This window comes from Bombina bombina, chromosome 1 (genome assembly GCF_027579735.1).
Source record: "Bombina bombina isolate aBomBom1 chromosome 1, aBomBom1.pri, whole genome shotgun sequence".
Lineage (NCBI taxonomy): Eukaryota > Metazoa > Chordata > Amphibia > Anura > Bombinatoridae > Bombina > Bombina bombina.
This window is the reverse complement of record NC_069499.1, coordinates 1,198,119,660-1,198,139,770: the sequence shown is the minus strand read 5'-3', so window position 1 is coordinate 1,198,139,770 and position 20,111 is coordinate 1,198,119,660. Positions and strand designations below refer to the sequence as shown.

Below are 20,111 nucleotides of genomic sequence, written 5' to 3'. Positions count from 1 at the left end.
ATATAGAAGCATATGTCACATTTACTAAAATGACCTAAATGTAGAAAATATACCAGGCTCGATTAAAGCGTTTTAATTTACACTTCCCTAGCAAAACGGCAAGAGTAAAATTCATTAAAAAATGTGATATGTTACCATAGCCAGAGTGTTCTAAATCTTTCATATCTCGCAAGTGAACACTGACCGAGTGACAACTCATTACCAATATAACATCCATAAAGCCTGAATCTAGAATCTTCTGGCAGGACGCATGCGCAAACTTTTACTTCCATGCACAAGCTAAAGACAGCGGCGCGCGAGAAGTGAAAGGGGCGTACGTGCGCCTGCGTACTACCTAACCGTTACCCGGAGACGGGATCAGACCGGACTCACACTGCGTTTAACTGTGTATCCCCGGTGCCCAGGGTGGGAGCAGAGGAGAAGGGCGGTAGCACCAAGCGATGCCCAGGAGGAAGGTAAGGCGAGACCATGCCTGGCGCGCCCGCTTTGGCAGCACTGTAGCTCGTGGCATTATGAACATGCAAATCTGTGGGGCACGTACGGTGTTTTTTGTGCCGAATACCGCAAGTGCGTACGCATAGAACAAAATCAAAACAAGGCCTTTTACGTCTCCATGAGATTTGCAGATAGGTTACAAGATGGGCAGTTTCAACACTGATTGGTCAACGTCTGGTGAATGACGCTTTTGATTGGTTGCTGAACCTGTTACTCTAACTATGTAGTTCGCATGTACGAAAATACTCATTGATTCATTGAGGCGCCAATTATTCGTTGTCCCGCCTATCTAGCTTTCTTACTGGGTGCTGTTATAAATTGAAGTCTCAATTGGTGGAAACGTATGTCCGTCTTTCCAAAGTTACGCCCTACTACAATTTGGTTGGCTGACTGCATTGTTCTTCATTGGTTAATATCTCTTCCAGATTTTACATGGTGACGATCAAAACAAACCGGAGCGGGGAAATTGTGTAGGCCGCTTTGCTGTTGCTTATGATCCTTAAATGGGTTTAAATGTATTTACCCATTTGAATATATGTGATCTAAATGTTTAATATAAAGCAAAAGCATCGAGAACGCCACCGTATTTAATTGTTTGAGATACTTGAATGCAAGGCATCTTGCACGCACTTATTTGGAAAAGCAGATCTAATAATGTTTTCCATCATGTTTGCGGTTCTAGGAAAAAGTGGAAGAAAACGTTGTCTTTGGGGTTTTCTAGTGAACACTAACTTATAAAAAGCCTATTAAATGGATGGTAAATTTCCCCCCTTTGTAAAAAAAACATGTCCAGAATGTTAGCCATATTTTAGATGGAGTTTAATTCATCAGTTGTAATGAAGAAATGCTTTTAACTTTTTAATTTAGCTCTGAAATTCAAATACCCTGCGCTCTGACCGCTCACTTCAAAAGTATTTTTTTTTTTTTGGTGAGCTAATTGTTTCAACTGTTCCCCAATCAGTGCTATAGTTACAAAAAAATCGAGTGCTGTATGGCTAGATTACCCATTGGAGCACAATTTCAAACACTTAGCTCACAAAAAGAAAAAATACTTTTGAAGTTGGTTGCCAGAATGTATTTGAATGTAAGTAATACATTAAAAAGTAGGTTATAGCGCATCTTCATTACAGCTGATGAATGAAATTCCATGTCAACTATTGCTAACATTCCAGATCTGTTTATACAAAAGGGGACAGTTTACTGTCACTTTAAAATGAGACCAACCCCTATTGTCCTACCTAAATCTGGACCTGTGCCTACAGATATTTTTTAGAAATACATTTTCGTGTGCCATAGCCATACATTTTTATGCAGCTGTTATGGCTCTTATAATAACCAGTGGACCCTCATGTGTTAGAAGTTGCCCATCACTGAGATGTTGAAAAAAATTATTAGGATTGCAGATGGACAAATTCTATTGTAGAGAACTTTTCCACTTGGAATTGCCACTTGCAATACATTGTGTGGCAACATTCAGCATTGCACATGAGCTCTGTTTTGCAATGCTGACTCTGTGTGACAGCAGGGCATGTCAATAACCCCAAACAAACGTGTTGGGATGATTTATCTTGCCACCACTGAAGTGGCGGAGAGGCTAAAGAAGCGGTTTTGACTTCTTAAATTTGTGATAGCAAGTGACCCTTTACAAAAGCCTCAAGCTGCAGTTGCAGCTTGATACATTTTCCCAAATTAAACAGTTGAGTTCTGTTTTGTCGTTTAATCACATAAGCTATTTTCTATGGCTGTATCAGCCAATTAGGGTTGTAACCCAGAAGTAAGTTGTGGATCATTGTTTGCTCAATATTCTTGTGCTGTGGCATAAAAATCTTACATCCTAAGTAATACATGTGTTGAGAACTAATTTTAATAACTTTTTAAACAATAGATCAGTGTCACAAATAAATAATCTATATTAAAATAGTGTGTGAAATGTGCTGACACCCATTGTATCCAGCTGTCAAAGTTGCAATATAAGACTATATTGAGTCTGTTCTCCAGATCACACTATATGTATTGTCACTATTAAATGTAGGGGTAATGATCACATCATGTAAATCTACCTCTGTGTCATTACAAAACTTCAAAGATCGTCCACACATTTGAATATGGATCTATGTTACTGTATTTATGACAGCACAATTTTTCCCATAAACAAACATATGACTGCACATTGCATGATGAATATCTGCTCAAGTCTAGACATCTCATAGCTAACAATATGCTGTACTTTATTTAACCATACATATGTCTGAGCAGTAATCCTCTGATCTTTCATATCCGTGAGCCTGCACTTCTTGTATTTTACTAACAGAATACTGAGCAGTAGACTCAACTAAAAACAACCGCTCAGTATCACAGCACACACTGGTCTACCGTAGAACCACTATCGCTATGATGATACTAAGCGGTTGTTTTTAGTTGCTCAATGAAAATGCCCCCTTTAGCATAAATTGCGCATGCACAAATCGCTGTGACACACAAGATCGATTAATTTTATTTTGTGGACAATGTCTACAAGCTCAGGATGACGTCAGGGGTGGAGGGCTCAGGCCGCCATCTCAAAACGGCCAAAGGTGAAATAGTAAGTAATGTTACTGTCACTACATAATTCCATCAAAATCGGGATACTGTTTGCAGTAGTAATCATTGCAAACAATATCTAAATACATTTTTTTGAGTTGACTGTCCCTTTAAAGGACCACTAAATGCAGTATACTTATAATTAACAAGTACACAATAAAAAGACAAAACAATAGCACTAACTCTGAATTTCAAATAAGCAGTAGATTTATTTTTTTTATAACATTTTCCGTCCCCCTGTATCATGTGACAGACATCAGCCAATCACAGACTAGTATACATATACCCTGTAAGCTTGTACTCATGCTCAGTAGGATCTTGTTCCCCAGAAAGTGTGAATATAAAAAAACTGTGCAAAATTTGATAATGGAAGTAAATTGGAAAGCGTCTTAAAACTGCATGATCTATCTGAATAACAAATGTTTGTTTGGACTTTTTAAGTTTTGTTTCACTCTTGTTCTGCTCCTAATAACTCATTATATTAACTTGTATTTAATGCATACTGTAGAAATCTGCTTTTGTATTTTTTTTCATTTTAAATACCTGATTTTAGTCACTAGGACAGTCACCACTCGTGAAAATTTCAGTACATACATATTGGTCTTTAGGTATAGAGAGAGGGTGATTTATAAGCAGTTCTGTTCCTTCTGCAGGCTTAGTCCATTTGAAATTGTGTTGCGCCTATATTATCACCTCATCTCATTCCTTTAATACACAGCTGTACTTTTTTGGTTAAACGGCTCCATCTTTTTCATGTAAAGATATTTGTAACACTATAGATGTGATAAATGATCTTGATGCCCTCCCCCCAAAAAAAAACCTAGCTCCTAGATTTTGAACATATTTGGTTTTTATGACATCGGATAAACAAATTGATGCATGACATGAAAAGTTGGCAGATATGCAAGTTGTAGAATAGGTTTATTCAAATGCTAATTATATTGTGTAACTTAATTAACCCCTTAATGACCACAGCATACCCTGTTCATCGCTTGTCTTTAAGGGGTTGTGTTGCTATAATAGCGCAGGTCTTGCTATTAGAGCCCCCTCTCTCTGGAAGACTTGTTAAAATGGTGCAGTCTCGTTGCTGATGGCGAGGCTGCCCTATTGAAAGCAGCACCCCCATAGAAAGACAAGCGATATACAGGGTACATCGCTGGTCATTAAGGCGTTAATTTATGCACTGTTGTATAAAAACAAATATTTAAAGGAACATTACAATCATTGCATATAATTGGTAAAGTGGAAAAAAAATGCAAACTACAATAAATTATTTCATGCTTCAGTCTTGTTTGGAGAATACTGTAAGAGGTTACTGATAATATTGGCAGCTGGTTGGGGACAGTATAATATTTTCCTATGATTAAGTGCCCATTTGCGGCATGAAACGTGTAAGGAGCCTGTTGTTCTGTGCCTGTTTTTAATATGTTTAAATAAATTTTGCTTTTTACTTTCATAAGTGCCTCCCGAGTGCTGCCTTTAACTTTTTTTGACAGTGCAATATTATAACATTTTCTGTAATTTTAGAAATTTTGCTGAAAGGCATATGAAACTCCAATTTTTTTCTTTCATGATTCAGATATAGCATGCAATTTTAAGCAACTTTCTAACTTCTATTTTTTCTTTGTTCTCTTGGTATCTTTATTTGAAAAAGCAGCAATGTAATCTTAGAAGCCGGCCCATTTTTGGTTGAACATGCAGGGTAGCAGTTGCTGATTGGTGGCTAAATTTTTGCCTTATGGAGGACACAATTGCATACATCAGGTTTCTATTATGTTTTGCTCTGCAATATGCTACACAATAATTAGGCTCCCACACGTACATATATAGATAAATGTATTTGAAAGGAAACAAAATGTTGTTGCTGGTGTTTCTAGTCTTGCGCGCAAATGACTACTTTTATTTACAGTATTTTTTACCAGTCAATAGATAGCTCCAATCGGAAAATGCTTTAATTAGTGTAGGAATGGAGCATGCCTACACTTCTCAGCTTGTCTTTTGTGCTAATGACTGGAAGTGATGAGGAGAGACACCACTGTTACCCCAAACTACTGATTTGCACCTCCTTGGATCCATTTATGCTGTGCCATGTTTGCCGTAGCTGAAGGCCAAATAAACCTTCTGCAATCGCTTTCTGCTAGTGGAAACTTTGCTGTGCTATCCAAAGACCAATGACTTGCATTTGAACAGCATAGCATTCTGGGAGTGGTAGTTTCTGTATGCACATGGAGCTAGAATTCCCAGAGTGCTATAAAAATCGGTAGAACAAATTGAGATGGATTAGGGCTCTCATGCTCCCATCACAACGGCACTTGGACAATATAGCAGAAACAAGCAAGACTAGAGGTGCAGATAAGGGGCATTGGCCAACAACTAACTACAAAAGTTTCATGATTTTTCTACATATCTATATATGAATGTCTTCATAGATATATGAAGAATAACTCAAAATGTTAGGAGCCAGTGGCTCCCTAGTGTCTGGGTTTGTCGAGCTCTTCCTTAAAGGGCCCTTATAGTCGAAAAATGACATGCACTGCGGGTTCTGAGTGGAGACTGCAGCTGACCAAATCAGCAGCGCTAGTTGCGTGACTCAGCTGTGTGACTAATTGTGCCGATTGGCTCAGTGGCAGTTTCTACTTTGGACCTGCAGGGGGGGGGGGGGGGTTAAATACAGAGGTGCTGGGTCGTTAGTCTTAAAATGACGTGCTCTAATCAATTGGCATGTATTTTTTTTTTTTTTTTTTTATAACTATAACAGCCTTTTAATGTTCTGGTGCGTTTTAAATGTAATAAGGACGGTATTAGTAGATTAGCCTTCTGTGAAGGGGATGAGGGTCAAATGGCAGTATTCTAGTGCAATAAGTTTAGGCAGCAAACGGATTATGAAAACGAAGAGTCAATCATTGATTCAGTCCTAATGCAGTTTGTTGCAATGTAGAGGAATGCTGGAAGCAGTTCGGATGGGACAGAAGATTCTGATTTCTCTACCGATATGGACCACACTGACAGTTCAGAAAGTGATGGGAATTCCCGGGGGCCTGCTAGAGTCACTCGTTCCTCTGCAAGACTGAGTCAGAGCTCTCAAGGTGAGTGTGCATGACATATAAACTGGGGCTATGCTTGTTGAAATGTGTAAACGGAGTGTCCTGCACAGAAGATAATATAAACAGCCATATGTTAAATATTTATTTCACTTGTGGCAGACAGAACAATGCAAGTTACACAACATGCAGCAGTGAAATACAATATGTATGCATTATGTATGTAAAAAAAACTATTGCCAACTCAAAATATTTAAAGATATCCTGTTGTCTGGAGAAAGTGGATGTACCATACAAATACACAGATCTCATGTGCACACCCTTTTATTCCAAAAGCAGCTTAAGTCCTTATAGTAGTGTGGTGTATATTGTTTTTTTTTTTGCCTTCTAGTGCTATAGGAAATAAGTAGCTAGAAAAAGTTACTTGTCCACATTATAAAAAAACAAAACTTTTCTTACTCATACGGTAATAAAAAATTAAATCATTTATTTTATTAATTTTAATATATGTTCTTCACTTTCCCAGCTACAAATAGTGAATACTGGAGTAGAACACAAACTATGTATGTTTGTGTATATATGTGTGTGTGTGTCTATATATATATATATATATATATATATATATATATATATATATATATATATATATATATATATATATATATATATATATATATATATATATATATATACACACCTTGTTGTTTTTCTTTTTTAGCACACCTTACAAAAAGTTTTTATATACACATCTTTGGGAGTGCTGCTAATATGACCCAGTAATTACACAAACAAAAAGGTATCTGCGCACATCCATTTTCAAAAGCGCAACATATTTTTTGAACGGAGTTGTAAATTCTATTATGAAGAGTAAAAGCAGGAATGATTCAGCCCTCTGTGGCAAAAGGACTGTCGTGTTAGTACCAGTCTATATTGGGGCACCTTGTAAGGGGTGACTGGCTAAGCAAAATATGGCAATATTGTGTGACTAAGATCCCAATTTTATTTAAAAAGAATAGTTGTCTCTTGATGTTTGCAGGCATTTTTTTGCAGCAGTTCAAAAAATATGTTGTGCTTTTGAAAATGGATGTGTATATATATATATATATATATATATATATATGTTACAGTTAAAGTGCAGAAATCAGTTAATCTGCAGATTAACTAGGGTGATCAGTTAAAGTGCAGAAAAATTGTTTCATTTCTCACATTACCTAGGTAATCTGCACATTACCTACTAGGCACTAGTTAAAGTGCAAAAAAAAAAAGCATTTTAGCTTTTTAGAAAAGTTTGTTTCTCTCATGTAAACTGTTTATTGAAAAAGAAGCAGGAGAATGTAATAAATAAAGAACAGAATGTTCCGATTTCGGCTGAGGGCAGATACGCTCCAGACACAATTTGTGACTGCAAATTCATTTCCTAGATCTAATATTTTAAACCGTTTGATTGTATTATATTTTTTTAATTGTTATAGTTGAGTTTAACAAAATAAATAAAGAACATGATGTTAAATAATAACATTATGTTAATTTCATTAATTGTTATAGTTGAGTTTAACGAAATAAATTAAGAACAAAATGTTCCGATTTCGGCCGAGGGCAGATACGCTCCAGAGGGCTCTGTTCTAATCAGAGCCTCGGGCGCCGCAACTGCCTCTGGGAACCTTACCATGGGTGTCAGCCCATACGTCTTGAAATTATCTATCGAATCTATCTATTTATTATAGATTTGATAGATAGATAATTTCCCAGACAGAGAATTTCAAGACGTATGGGCTGACACCCATGGTAAGGTTCCCAGAGGCAGTTGCGGCGCCCGAGGCTCTGATTAGAACAGAGCCCTCTGGAGCGTATCTGCCCTCGTCCGAAATCGGAACATTCTGTTCTTTATTTCGTTAAACTCAACTATTATTTAACATCATGTTCTTTATTTCGTTAAACTCAACTATAACAATTAAAAAAATATAATACAAACAATCAAAGGGTTTAAAATATTAGATCTAGGAAATGAATTTGCAGTCACAAATTATTTTGTTGCAGTTTTTAGATTTGATATAGGAAATGAATTTACAATTGCTTACTTATTTGTGCAGTCTAAAAATTGGTGACACTTCTCAGACAGAGAATTTCAAGACGTGCGGACTGGGACTCATGGTAAGGTTCCCAGAGGCAGTTGTGGCGCCCGAGGCTCTGATTAGAACAGAGCACTCTGGAGCGTATCTGCCCTCGGCCGAAATTGGAACATTCTTCGGCTTCTTTTTCAATAAACCGTTTACATGAGAGAAACAAACTTTTCTCACTTTAACTACACGGAAGCAGTTAATGTGCACATTACCTAGGTAATGTGCACATTAACTGATTCTGCACTTTAACTGTAATATCTATCTATCTCCATACATTCCCTCTTTCGTTCGCCTTCCTTTGTTCTACTCCAGTATTCACTATTTGTAGCTGAAGAATGTGATTCACACACACAGCTCATTACACAAGAAATTACTGGCATTCAACACATAGAAAAGAGATTACACTCAAATTTCCACATGCTTTAATTACCACCTACTAGTTTTGGTTACCCTCAAACCAAAAACGTATCCAGAGTTTCATTATTACGTTATCTCAACCCTTCTAACGTTGAAGCATAGAACTGCTTACAACACTTCTATATATTTTGCATGAACATGTTTAGGTACAGGTGTATAATAGTATGTGAGTAGTGTTTGTGTGTTTATTTTGACTTCTACTGAGCATGCCTTACATGTTAATGAAAATAAGCACCGACTTGAATATAAAAATCGATCTGCATGCCAAATTTCATAAAAATTGGTGTAGTGTGTTTTGCTGTATGTTTAGCTAATTGTTTTCAAAGTAAAGAGAGAGGTAAAATTTATTTTGGCAACACTAAATAACTAACTAATTGTTCAAAATAACTTGTACATTTCTGTTTTGTTGCTATAGAATAACATATAGCCACGTCTAAACATTTTGTTAAAACTAACTTAAAGGGGCAGTAAACCTAGAAAATAATGGTATATAATTCTGCACATAGTGGGTTTTTCAGACCGCCGCTCTTGCTCTGCTGAGCAGGTCTGGTTTTCCCCCTGAGCGCATCTGGGCAGCTGTCTAGTCACAGCCCGGGCCGATCGCGCTTTACACTCAATGCAGCTCGCTCCCGAGCGACAGAGCAGGAGCGAGCTGCATTGAAAAACCCTCTTTTAATCAAATTTCACCGGCAATATTATGTTGCATATAGTTTAGCTAAGATAATGTTTTATAATTCTGCACTATGTGCAGCATTATATAACATTATTTTCTAGGTTTACTGCCTCTTTAATAAGCTCTACCCACTACTTGAATTTGGAGGAGCCACTCTACTATTTTCAGAGTTAAATTACATGAAAAGGGGGAAATGAATAATGAAAGTACATAGCAAAGTTGTTTTAGTTTGCATAATTAAAATTTTAAGGTGTCTACTGTTCCTTTTTAATAGGACAGTAGCCGCCTTAAGATTATTTTACAAAATGTTTAGTTATGCATAATTACACAACTTTGCAATATATTTTCACTATTTATTTTGTTCCGTTTACATGTAATTTTAGTTCTGAAAATTGTGGATTTTGTAATTATCTGAATTTAAAATGCACTCTTAATGGGAGCTAGCTGCTGATGGGTGCCTGCACACACTTGTCTCTTGTGTGATTGACTAACTAGATATGTTCGTCTAGCTGCCAGTAGTGCAATGCTGTTCCTTCAGCAAAGGATAACAAAAGACTGAAGCAACATTGATAATAGAAGTAAATTGAAAAGTTGTTTAAAATTGTTTTATCTAAATTATGAAAGAAATTGTTGGTTTCCTGTCCCTTTAAGACTTGGCTGATGTGGTATTTTACAGTAACACAACAGAAATGTCATGTAATTTACAAGGTGTTTACTGTCCCTTTTTTTTTTTTTTTTTTTTTTAATGGAAAACCTTTTATATAGCTCCAATGGTTTCTCATCTCATAACTAAAGTGCTATAGGTTTAGGAACTTTGGGTAGCGTAACCCACAGTTCATAATAATTAATGAGCAAAGCGCTGCTATGTTAGATTCCAAAGCACAACCGTGTGTATGTTAATAGTGTTTGTTTGCTATTATGCCGTTCAGTTTGTGCTACATGTCCACCTAGGTGAGCAGCCTAGGCCTTGTCAGAGCAATAAGCGCTTTCACGGACCAGTATTGATATAGCAAATACATTACTGTGTTAGTAAAGGTTGTATTTAGAATACCTCTTCAAGCCTATAAAATGGTTTCTCAAACAGCAGCAATACAAATACATTCTGAAGCATAATATCCTATTTAATATAGTGCCTTCTCCTGTTCTTGCTAACACATGTGCTGTTGTCCTTTAAGATACACACACATATATTTTAATGGGACATGTTACCCATATGCTAAATCACTTGAAAGTTGTTATGAAGCATATTGGTAATAAGCTGACTAGAATATATCACATGAACATTCCTTTTAAAAAGAAGATATTTTACTTTAACATTTCTTTAGCAAATGCTGTTCACAATTTGCTTTACTATTATTTTGTGGGACTTCACCACAGTCTCGGAAATAAACAAACCAGATGCACTTCCCCTTGCAAGTGTCGGGAAAATATCCTGATTGGTAAAACCTTTCTCTTTTACATAGAGATGTTCATGTGAAATTTGATTAGTAAATGTTCTCCATATATGCTGCACTTTAAGTTAAGCTCATTGTGACAACTTGTTTATGTTAAAGGACCATAAAAGTAAAAAAATTATACATACTTTATTCCTTAGAGGGTATAATTTTTAAGACATTCGATGCTGCACTACTGTGTGTTTAACAATTGAAGCTTAAAGGGACAGTTTACTCAAAAATGTTCTCCCCTTTAATTTGTTCCCAATGATCTACTTTACCTGCTGGAGTGTATTCAATTGTTTACAAATAGCTCATTTACCCTTAGATTGGCATTTGAAATAGTTGCTTTAGCATGTGGTATCCCCACCTATTCTGAAAGTTTGTGGCCGCAGGTCCAAGCTATAGATAAGCTTTGTAAACACAGCCAGCAGAAGAAATTACACTCCCAGTGGGATATAGCAGAGATAAGGTAATAAAATGTTGATTTTTCCATTGTTCTCTCAAAGTACTGGTGATTGTTTTATGGACAGATATAAGATAAAGAAGCAGGTATATGTACACAATGTGATACAGTAATGAGATCTGATTATACCTACAAGCTCAACCCATTTTATTAGGTTGTGGCTTCAAAACACAATATTAGAGCTTTAATATACACAAATAAAACTTAAAAAGCTAATTTTCATATATTTTTGACTCTGCAGTTGGTAAAAAAAAAAAAGCAATTGTAAACACATTAAGGGAAAAACTATTTTACAGTAATTGTTTTTCCCTTAATGTGTTTCCAAATACTTTTTTTTTTTTTTTTTTTTTACCATCGGCAGAGTATAAAATGTATGAGATTTGCTTTTTTTAAGGTTTATTTGTGTATATGAATTAACTGATTTGACACCATAGCTTAATAATAAAATGGGTTGAGCTTGTAGGTATAATCAGATCTCATTACTTTATCACATTGTGTAAATATACAGCTTCTTTATCTTATATCTGGCCATAAACCAATCACCAATACTTGTAGAGAACAATGGAAAATTAACATGTTATTACCTTATCTCTTCTATACCCCACTGGGAGTGTAATTTCTTCTACTGGCTGTGATAATACAGCTTGGCCTTGTGGCCAAAAACTTTCAGGATGGGTGGGGATACCACTTGCTAAATAAACTAATTCAAATGCCAGTATAAGATTAATGGAAATACTTGTAAACAATTTAATACACTCCAGCAGGTAAAGTGGTTAATTGGGAACAAATTTAAAGGGGAGACATTTTTTGAGTAAACTGTCCCTTTAAGCATTACAAATACGTAAATCAGTTTTGCAGACTTTACTGTCAATTTTATATATTGAGTTGAAATGTCCTGATTTTTTTTTTTTTTTAGTTTTAGGGTACCGTTTCCAGTAAACTTTTATGAAACTTGTATGATTGGGTGAGGGGGGTGACCATTTCATATCAGTTTGTGGATTGTGTCAAAAGACTGCGGCATAGTACAAGGCAGGCCACAAAAGCTTTGGTGGTGGCGAGTGAAACTGTGGTTTGTACTGTATTAAATCAGATTCCAGCCCAGTCGGCAATCTGCAATCGTTTGGTGCAGAGGAGCCGACCTACTCCACTCGGAGGGTGACCCGCAGCCAGCAGCAGCCCACCCCCTTGACTCCGAAAAAATACCCTCTCAGACAGACCCGCTCATCGGGATCGGAAACCGAGCAAGTGGTGGACTTTTGTGATCGAGGTACGGGGGTGCTGTGGAGCTGTGATCGCTGCTGGAAGCTGTCTCTCGCGCACCTTAGTAGATGCACGTTGGCTGTTTGTTTTTAGCTGTGATCCCTTTTAGAATAGACTTTTCTATATGTGCCAGCTCTTGAATAGCATGATTTTTTTCAAAACATTTGTATTCTTTTATTAACTGTAGATGCAAAAAATGCAGGGGATCATGATGAGTCACCCCCTCGCACTCCAACTGGCAATGCACCATCATCTGAATCAGACATAGACATTTCCAGCCCTAATGTGTCCCATGATGAAAGCATTGCCAAGGACATGTCCATGAAAGATTCTGGAAGCGATCTCTCTCATAGGCCTAAACGAAGGCGCTTTCATGAAAGCTACAATTTCAATATGAAGTGTCCAACCCCAGGATGCAACTCCTTAGGTAATGTTTACTTTACGGGCAGATAACAATCTGTTGGAGACTCTTTATGTTTTAGATGGTGCATATATGTAATGTTTGTACCTGTATGGTGCTTCAACTTAACTCTTAGCTACGTGCATGCTTTCTAGTTTGCCTTCTAAGTTATGTTTTAATATTATTAAATGAGACTTGTAGCTATGAAATTAAACTGATAAATATTACATTATTTCTAAAAGATTAGATTACTTTATTCCTTTTTAGTTTCAGAGTCTATATGCACTTCATTTGATTTAGGAACACAGTACTTTTCAAAACTTCTAATTTCATTTTTTAGTTCAAGAAATATCAGCTCACTTAAAGGGCCACTATAGTTAAAAAAAAAAAAAAATAACATGCTCCTGCACCTCTATGTTTAACCTCCACAAACGTTACTTCTACTATGTGTTTAACTCCTTTGTATGGGTTAAAATACAGAGGCTCAGTGTTTTGTGTCTAAAAATTGCAGGTTTTAACGATTAAAAAAAAAAAATCCCTGTTGCAGAACCTGAATGTTAATCTTATGATTTGTTTTGAGAAGGAGATAAGAATGCCACAGTTACTGCCAACTATTTGATAAAATTGTGCTTAAAATGCTCAGCTAGGCATCCTTTTATTGGCTTGTCTGATCTTTATAATACTGCTGCTGACTCACAATTGTTTAGCTTCATTTAGTGGAAATATATACGGCTCTGCTTACTGAAGTTGTGTGCCTGAAGCATAAAATAGAATGAAATGTCCACCCTGAGCCCACAATCATAATTCACAAGTACAGAGTTGTGCTAGGCAGCTCACAATAATTAGACATGAAACCCAATTTTTGCTTTAATGATTTAGGTAGAACATATAAATTTAAACAACTTTCCAGTTTACTTCTATTATCGAATGTGTTTAATTCTCTTGGTATCATTTGTTGAAGGATGTGCAATGCACTACTGGTTTCTAACTGAACACATGGGTGAGCCAATGACAATCAGGATATATCTATATCTCTATCTCCACCAATCAGCAGCTAAAACCTAGGTTCTTTGCTGCTCCTGAGCTTACCTAGATAAATCTTTCAGCAAATAACGAGAATGAGCAAAATAAATAATAGAAGTAGTAAATTGGAAAGTTGTGTAAAATTGTATGCTCTGTGTAAATCATGAATGTCTATTTATGACTTTAATGTCCCTTTATTACAGCTGTCTGCTGTGCAGTCCTGCATACTGTACACATTTTTACATTCTCCATGAATTGTATTTCAGTGTTAGAGAATATCCGAACTGTTGCTAAACACATATAAAGGAACAGTCTAATGAATTAGAGCATGCCATTTTTGCATTAGTGGCCCTAGCTTACTATGTTTAACCTCATGTCATTTTTGGATTAGTAGTCCATATCAGTCCATGTCTTGATTTTAGATAATGCCATATTTTTTCCCCCCCTCATAGGCCACCTAACTGGGAAACATGAAAGGCACTTTTCCATTTCAGGATGCCCCCTCTACCACAATCTTTCTGCGGATGAGTGCAAGGTAACCTCTTTAGTTCTGCTCCCCATCTGCACTTTGTGCAAAGTGAAGGGGTTCGTGCTTATAGCTTGTGTGTTCCTCAAGGAGACTGCTCTGACCCATCCGTGATTGCTTACATTTACAGAATTGTGATGAATTTCAGGTAAGAGCACAGAGTCGCGACAAACAGGTGGAAGATAGAATGCTGTCACACAGACAGGATGAAAATAACAGGCATGCAACAAGGCACCAGGTAAGAACATACCAGTTGGGATAGAGAGGTTGGGTTCCCTCTATGCATCACTGGTAAAGGCTCGCTTTAAATTATTTGCTCTATTTAGGAGAGCAGATTTTCAGTAGGACATAGGTAGTGATGCCACTTTGTAATTCATTGGTTGGATAACTTATTAGTCAGGTATTTTGTTGAAAAGGCTACCTAGGTAGGCTCAGGAGCTGCTGATTGGTGGCTGCACATATATGCCTCATGTTGTAGGCTCACCCAATGCATTCAGCAAGCTCCCAGTAGTATAATGCTGCTTAATTAATCAAGGATACCAAGAAAATTAAGCACATTAGATAATAGCCGTAAATTGGAAAGTTGTTTAAAATTGTATGTCTGAATCTTGAAAGATGTTTGGGTTTCATGTCCCTTTTTTAAAGGGACAATACCCATTTGTTGAAGTACTTGTGATATTTTCCTATCTCTTTCAATGAATTTAGCATATGGTTATGTCTCTTTAACACCTTTTGAAGGTGTTTTTAAAACAGGAGAATGGTTCTTGAGAGCTGTAGGCACATGATTAAATACAAATCCAATAACCTAACCATTTGACTTTAGTTGTGTAATTTTAAAGTGACGGTGTACTGTAAACTTTTCTCCCCTTTAATGTGTTCCCAATGATCCGTTTTACCTGTTGAAGTGAAATAAATTGTTAAAGGGACTGTCCACTCCAGAATTTTTTTAAAAAAGATAGATAATCTTTTATTACCCATTCTCCAGTTTTGCAAAACCAACACGGTTATATTAACCCTTTAAGGACACAGCTTTCAGTTTGCACAATTGTTTTATGACGGAAAAATTCCGTCATATGTCCTTAAGAGGTTAATATACATTTTACCTCTGTGATTACCTTGTTTATAAGCCTCTGCATACTGCCCCTTAATTTCTTTTGACAGACTTGCATTTTAGCCAATCAGTGCCCTGGAATAATTAACTGCATGTGCTTGAGCGCAATGTTATCTATATGGCACACATGAACTAATGCCATCTAGCTGTGAAAAAGTGAAATGCATTGAGAGAAGAGGTTGCATTCCAATGGCTTAAAATTAGCATATAAGCCTACCTAGGTTTAGCTGTCAACTAAGATAATACCAAGAGGAACAAAGCTAATTTGATGATAAAAGTAAAATGGAAAGTTGTATAAAATTGCATGCCCTATCTGAATAATTAAAGTTTAATTTTGACTAGGCTGTCCCTTTAAATTTGTGCCTTTTATCTTTGTTTAGTCATTTGATATGCCTATTTTTGCCTGTTGTATCCCCACCTATAGTGAAGATTTCAACACTTAATACAGTATAATTGCATAATTAACAAGCGTGTAATAAAAAGAAAATGCAATAACTTACTCTGAATTTCAAATAAGCAGTAGGTTTTTATTTTTCCCATTTGCTTGCTCCCTGTATCGTGACCATCAACCAATCAGTCTGGTATACGTATACCATGTGATCTTGTGCTCATGCTCAGTAGGAGCTGGTGCCTCAGTGTGTGAGTTAAAAGAATGTGCACAATTTGATAATGGAAGTAAATTGGAAAGTCTCTTAAAACTGCATGATCTATCTGCATCATGAAATTATTATTTTTTTCTTAATTTTGACTTTAGTGTCATAAAAGGGACATAATACTCACATGCTAAATCACTTGAGTGATGCAGCATAACTGTAAAAAGCTGACCTGAAAATATCACCTGAACATCTCTATGTAAAAAGTAAAGATATGTTATCCCTATTTCCTCTGCTCACCAGAGTAAGTGCTCTGTGTATAGTTATACTTCAGCTTCTGTCCAGCTGCAAGTTGGGGGAAAAAGAAATAGCCAATCGGCATTAGCAGTGCTGAGGTCATGCTTTGCTTTGCTGTGATCTTATGGGATTTCTTGTGAGATTTTCATAGTAAACTTTCTTAAACCGAATAGGAAAATAACATGACACTGCCTGCACATGCCAGATGCACACTCCCTTGCAAGACCTGGGACTATCATCCTGATTGGCTGCTTAAAGTCTTTTACGTAAAATATTTTCCTTTTTTTTTACATAGAGATGCTCAAGTGATATTTTCTAGTCATTTTTTTTTTTACAGCTATGCTGCATCACTTTCAAGTGCTTCAACATTTGGGTATCATGTCCCTTTTTAAATATTGGCTATATCAAAAGTACATTGAATGGCTGCAGGCACAGGAGGAAAACAGGAGCATAGCGTGTAGTAACCCTGCTACTGTAGTTGTGTGCAGCAATTTAATGTCCCTTTTTAAAGCTATGGAAAGGTGAACATGCAGAATACATTCCTTATTGAGGTGTGAGATATTTGTGCTAAAATGTCTATTTTTAGTCACACCTGCTCTCTCTTCATGCTCAGCCCATTTTAATAGGTTGGGGTTTTAACTAGGAAAAACAGATGTTGCATATACAAAAATAAACCTAAATAAATAAGGATCAATTTTTCATATGGTTTATAATTTGCGTTTGATATAACAAGTAATCGGCAATGCATTAAGGTGAAACAGACAGTACACGCTGTTCCTTTAATGTCTTATTAAAGTGTATTTTAACTTTCGTGAACCATTCCCAAACCTTATTTTATTTTTTTTTGTCTGTACTGTTTCTTGTAAGAGGCTACAATTTTTATAAACTACGGCTTTTTTATTATAAACCCTAACCGTTCATGACTTGACTTTTTTCCTCTAATGGTATTTCTTTCTAATGACACAATGAGACCACGGATCATCTAATTACTAATGGGAATATCCCTCCTGCCCAGCAGGAGGCGGAAAAGAGCACCACAGCAAAAGCTGTTAAATATCACCTCCCTTCCCTCCCACCCCAGTCATTCTCTTTGCCTACGCTAGAGCAAGGAAGTGGTAAAGTTAGGTGTTAGTAAAAGATTCTTCAATCAAGAGTTTATTATTTTCTAAGTAGTGCAATTTGTGCTGCTTTGTCCTAGGGTGTAGCCGTAGTCCATATCGGTCTCTTCAGTAGAGCAGTGGTGGCTTTAGAGCAATGGGAACTTGTGGGACATAATTCTCACTGTGCCTCCCATATAGTTTATGCTGCCCTAACTCCTAAAGCCTGAGTAAAATTACTCGGTCTTTCTTTTCCACTGGTCCAATGTGAGGGAGATGACCTCTCAAACCTGGTGAGCTGCCTTGCTGTCGGGCAGATTTATGAGGTAAGTGCTATTTTAATATTCTGGGGAAGCAGGAACACTCAGAAAAAAGTAAGGCACTTTATTTATTTGGGACACATAAACTCTTCTACAGCTGGACGGGCCTTATGTTGACAGTTTATTATGCAGGCACTGGGACGGAGAAAAAATGGGCTCAATTTCCTGGTGGTTTTCACTGATCCCGGCGGTTTAATTATAAAACAAAGATGCTGACCGGGAGATTCACTTTAACACGCCCACGATGGGCGGAGCATTGAGAGGCGGCAATTAGTGTTGTGCGCCACTTTTTCTTTCTTCCTGTGTCGGGAGAGTTTGCTACTGAGTTCCGGATCTTCTACTAAGGGGACTTTTATAAGTTTACAGTGTCAGCAGGGCAGGTAGGCATCTCGGCAAACAAGCTGAGGTGTAGAGGTGTTTTGAACAACCGTTAACTTATATTTTTGCATAGAAAAATAAAAAGAGTAAAAAAGGTTACTTTTAAAAATTAAAGTGACAGTAACGTTTTTTTATGTTTAAATTTTATTAAAAGATTTAGACTTTTTACTTAATTTTTGGACCCATTGTGAGTCAGAATAGACCAAGAGGCCCTGCAAAATGTCAATTGTTATGTTTTGATGCTAATGTGGAACCACCAATCCCTTTCTGTTCTTCATGTATTGAAAGAACGTTAAATTACAGGGATAGACTTTTTCTGAGCCAACATTTTCTTAGGCGGATGCTGTTCAGGAGTCTAATGACAATGTTGAATATATGCCGCAGCTTTCTCCTCAAGCGTCCCAAATTTTACATCCACACATGCAGTGCCCTGTGCTTCCTCCTAACTTCTCCTGGGGTTACGTTGCAAGACATTGCTTCCCTCATGTCTTCTGCAGTCTCTGATGCGTTGTCTGCTTTTCCCATGTTACAGGGAAAGTGCAAGAGGAAGAATAAACGTTCAGCAAGTGAGGTTACTGATGCAGTCGTTGCTATTTAGAATGCCCTCATAACCCTGAGGAGGAGGATATTTCGGTAGCATCTGAGGGTGAAATCTCAGATTCTGACAGTGTAATTCCTCCTGCTGATACTGAAGTTGTTTAAGCTAGAACACCTCCGTCCGATACTTAAGGATGTTTTAGCTACATCGGATAACAGCGACACCATGGTCGTAGTTAATCCTAAAAAATCCAGTAAGCTAAACAAATATTTTGATGTACCTTCCTCAATAGTTTTTTTTTTTCTGTACCAGATAGAGCTACTGAGATAATTGCTAAGGAATGGGATAGACCGGGTATCCCTTTTTCTCCTCCTATATTTAAAAAGATGTTTCCCATAGCGGACTCTATCAAGGAAACTTGGCAAACCGTACCCAAGGTGGAAGGAGCTATTTCCACTCTGGCCAAAAGAAATACTATTCCCATAGAGGATAGTTGTGCCATTAAAGATTGTGCCTTTAAAGATCCTATGGACAAAGAATTAGAGGGGTTACTCAAGAAGATGTATGTACACCAGGGTTTTCAATGGCAACCTGCTGTGTGCATTGCTACCGTCACTAGTGCGGCGGCATATTGTTTTAATGCGTTGTCTGATGCTATTAGGACAGACACTCCCCTTGACGAGATCCAGGATAGGATAACAGCCCTTAAGTTGGCTAATTGCTTTATTACTGATGCTTCCTTACAGATTATCAAACTGGGAGCAAAGATTTCAGGTTTTGCTGTACTAGCCCACAGAGCTTTATGGTTAAAACCTTGGTCTGCGGATGTGTCATCTAAGTCTAAACTTTTAGTGATTCCTTACAAGGGAAAGACATTGTTTGGACCGGGTTTGACGGAAATTATCTCTGATATTACGGGAGGAAAGGGTCATCTTCTCCCTCAGGATAAGAGAAACAAGCAAAATTGGTGACAGAGTAATTTTCGTTCCTTTCGAAATTTCAAAGGAAATTCTTCCTCTTCCAAGCAGGAACAGTCCAAACCTTCCTAGAGACCTAATCAGTCTTGGAACAAAGGAAAGCAATCTAAAAAGCCTGCTATTGAATCAAAGACGGCATGAAGGGCCTATCCCTGGGACCGGATCTTGTGGGGGGCAGGCTTTCCTTCACTCAGGCTTGGGTTCGAGACGTTCAGGATCCCTAGGCAGTGGACATAGGGGCCCATTTATCAAAGGGCTTGCGGACCTGATCCGTCACTACGGATCAGGTCCGCAAGACCTCGCTAAATGCGGAGAGCAATACGCTCTCCACATTTAACATTGCACCAGCAGCTCACAAGAGCTGCT

General features: G+C 37.2%; 1 protein-coding gene across 4 annotated transcripts in view; it reads left to right on the top strand.

Moving 5' to 3' along the window:
* Positions 1-297: 297 nt before the first annotated feature.
* Positions 298-20,111, top strand: part of KAT7 (lysine acetyltransferase 7) — a 292,481-nt gene continuing 272,667 nt past the window's right edge. Inside the window, exons 1-6 of one of the 4 annotated variants that reach the window (XM_053700136.1) lie at positions 298-455; positions 6,014-6,161; positions 12,316-12,492; positions 12,673-12,912; positions 14,361-14,443; positions 14,583-14,672. In XM_053700136.1, the coding sequence (XP_053556111.1) occupies positions 441-455; positions 6,014-6,161; positions 12,316-12,492; positions 12,673-12,912; positions 14,361-14,443; positions 14,583-14,672 (753 nt within the window). In that variant the 5' untranslated portion in view covers positions 298-440. Of the gene's footprint in view, positions 456-6,013; positions 6,162-12,315; positions 12,493-12,672; positions 12,913-14,360; positions 14,444-14,564; positions 14,673-20,111 lie in introns of all 4 variants that reach the window. The other 3 variants (XM_053700134.1, XM_053700145.1, XM_053700141.1) reach the window with 3 other exon arrangements.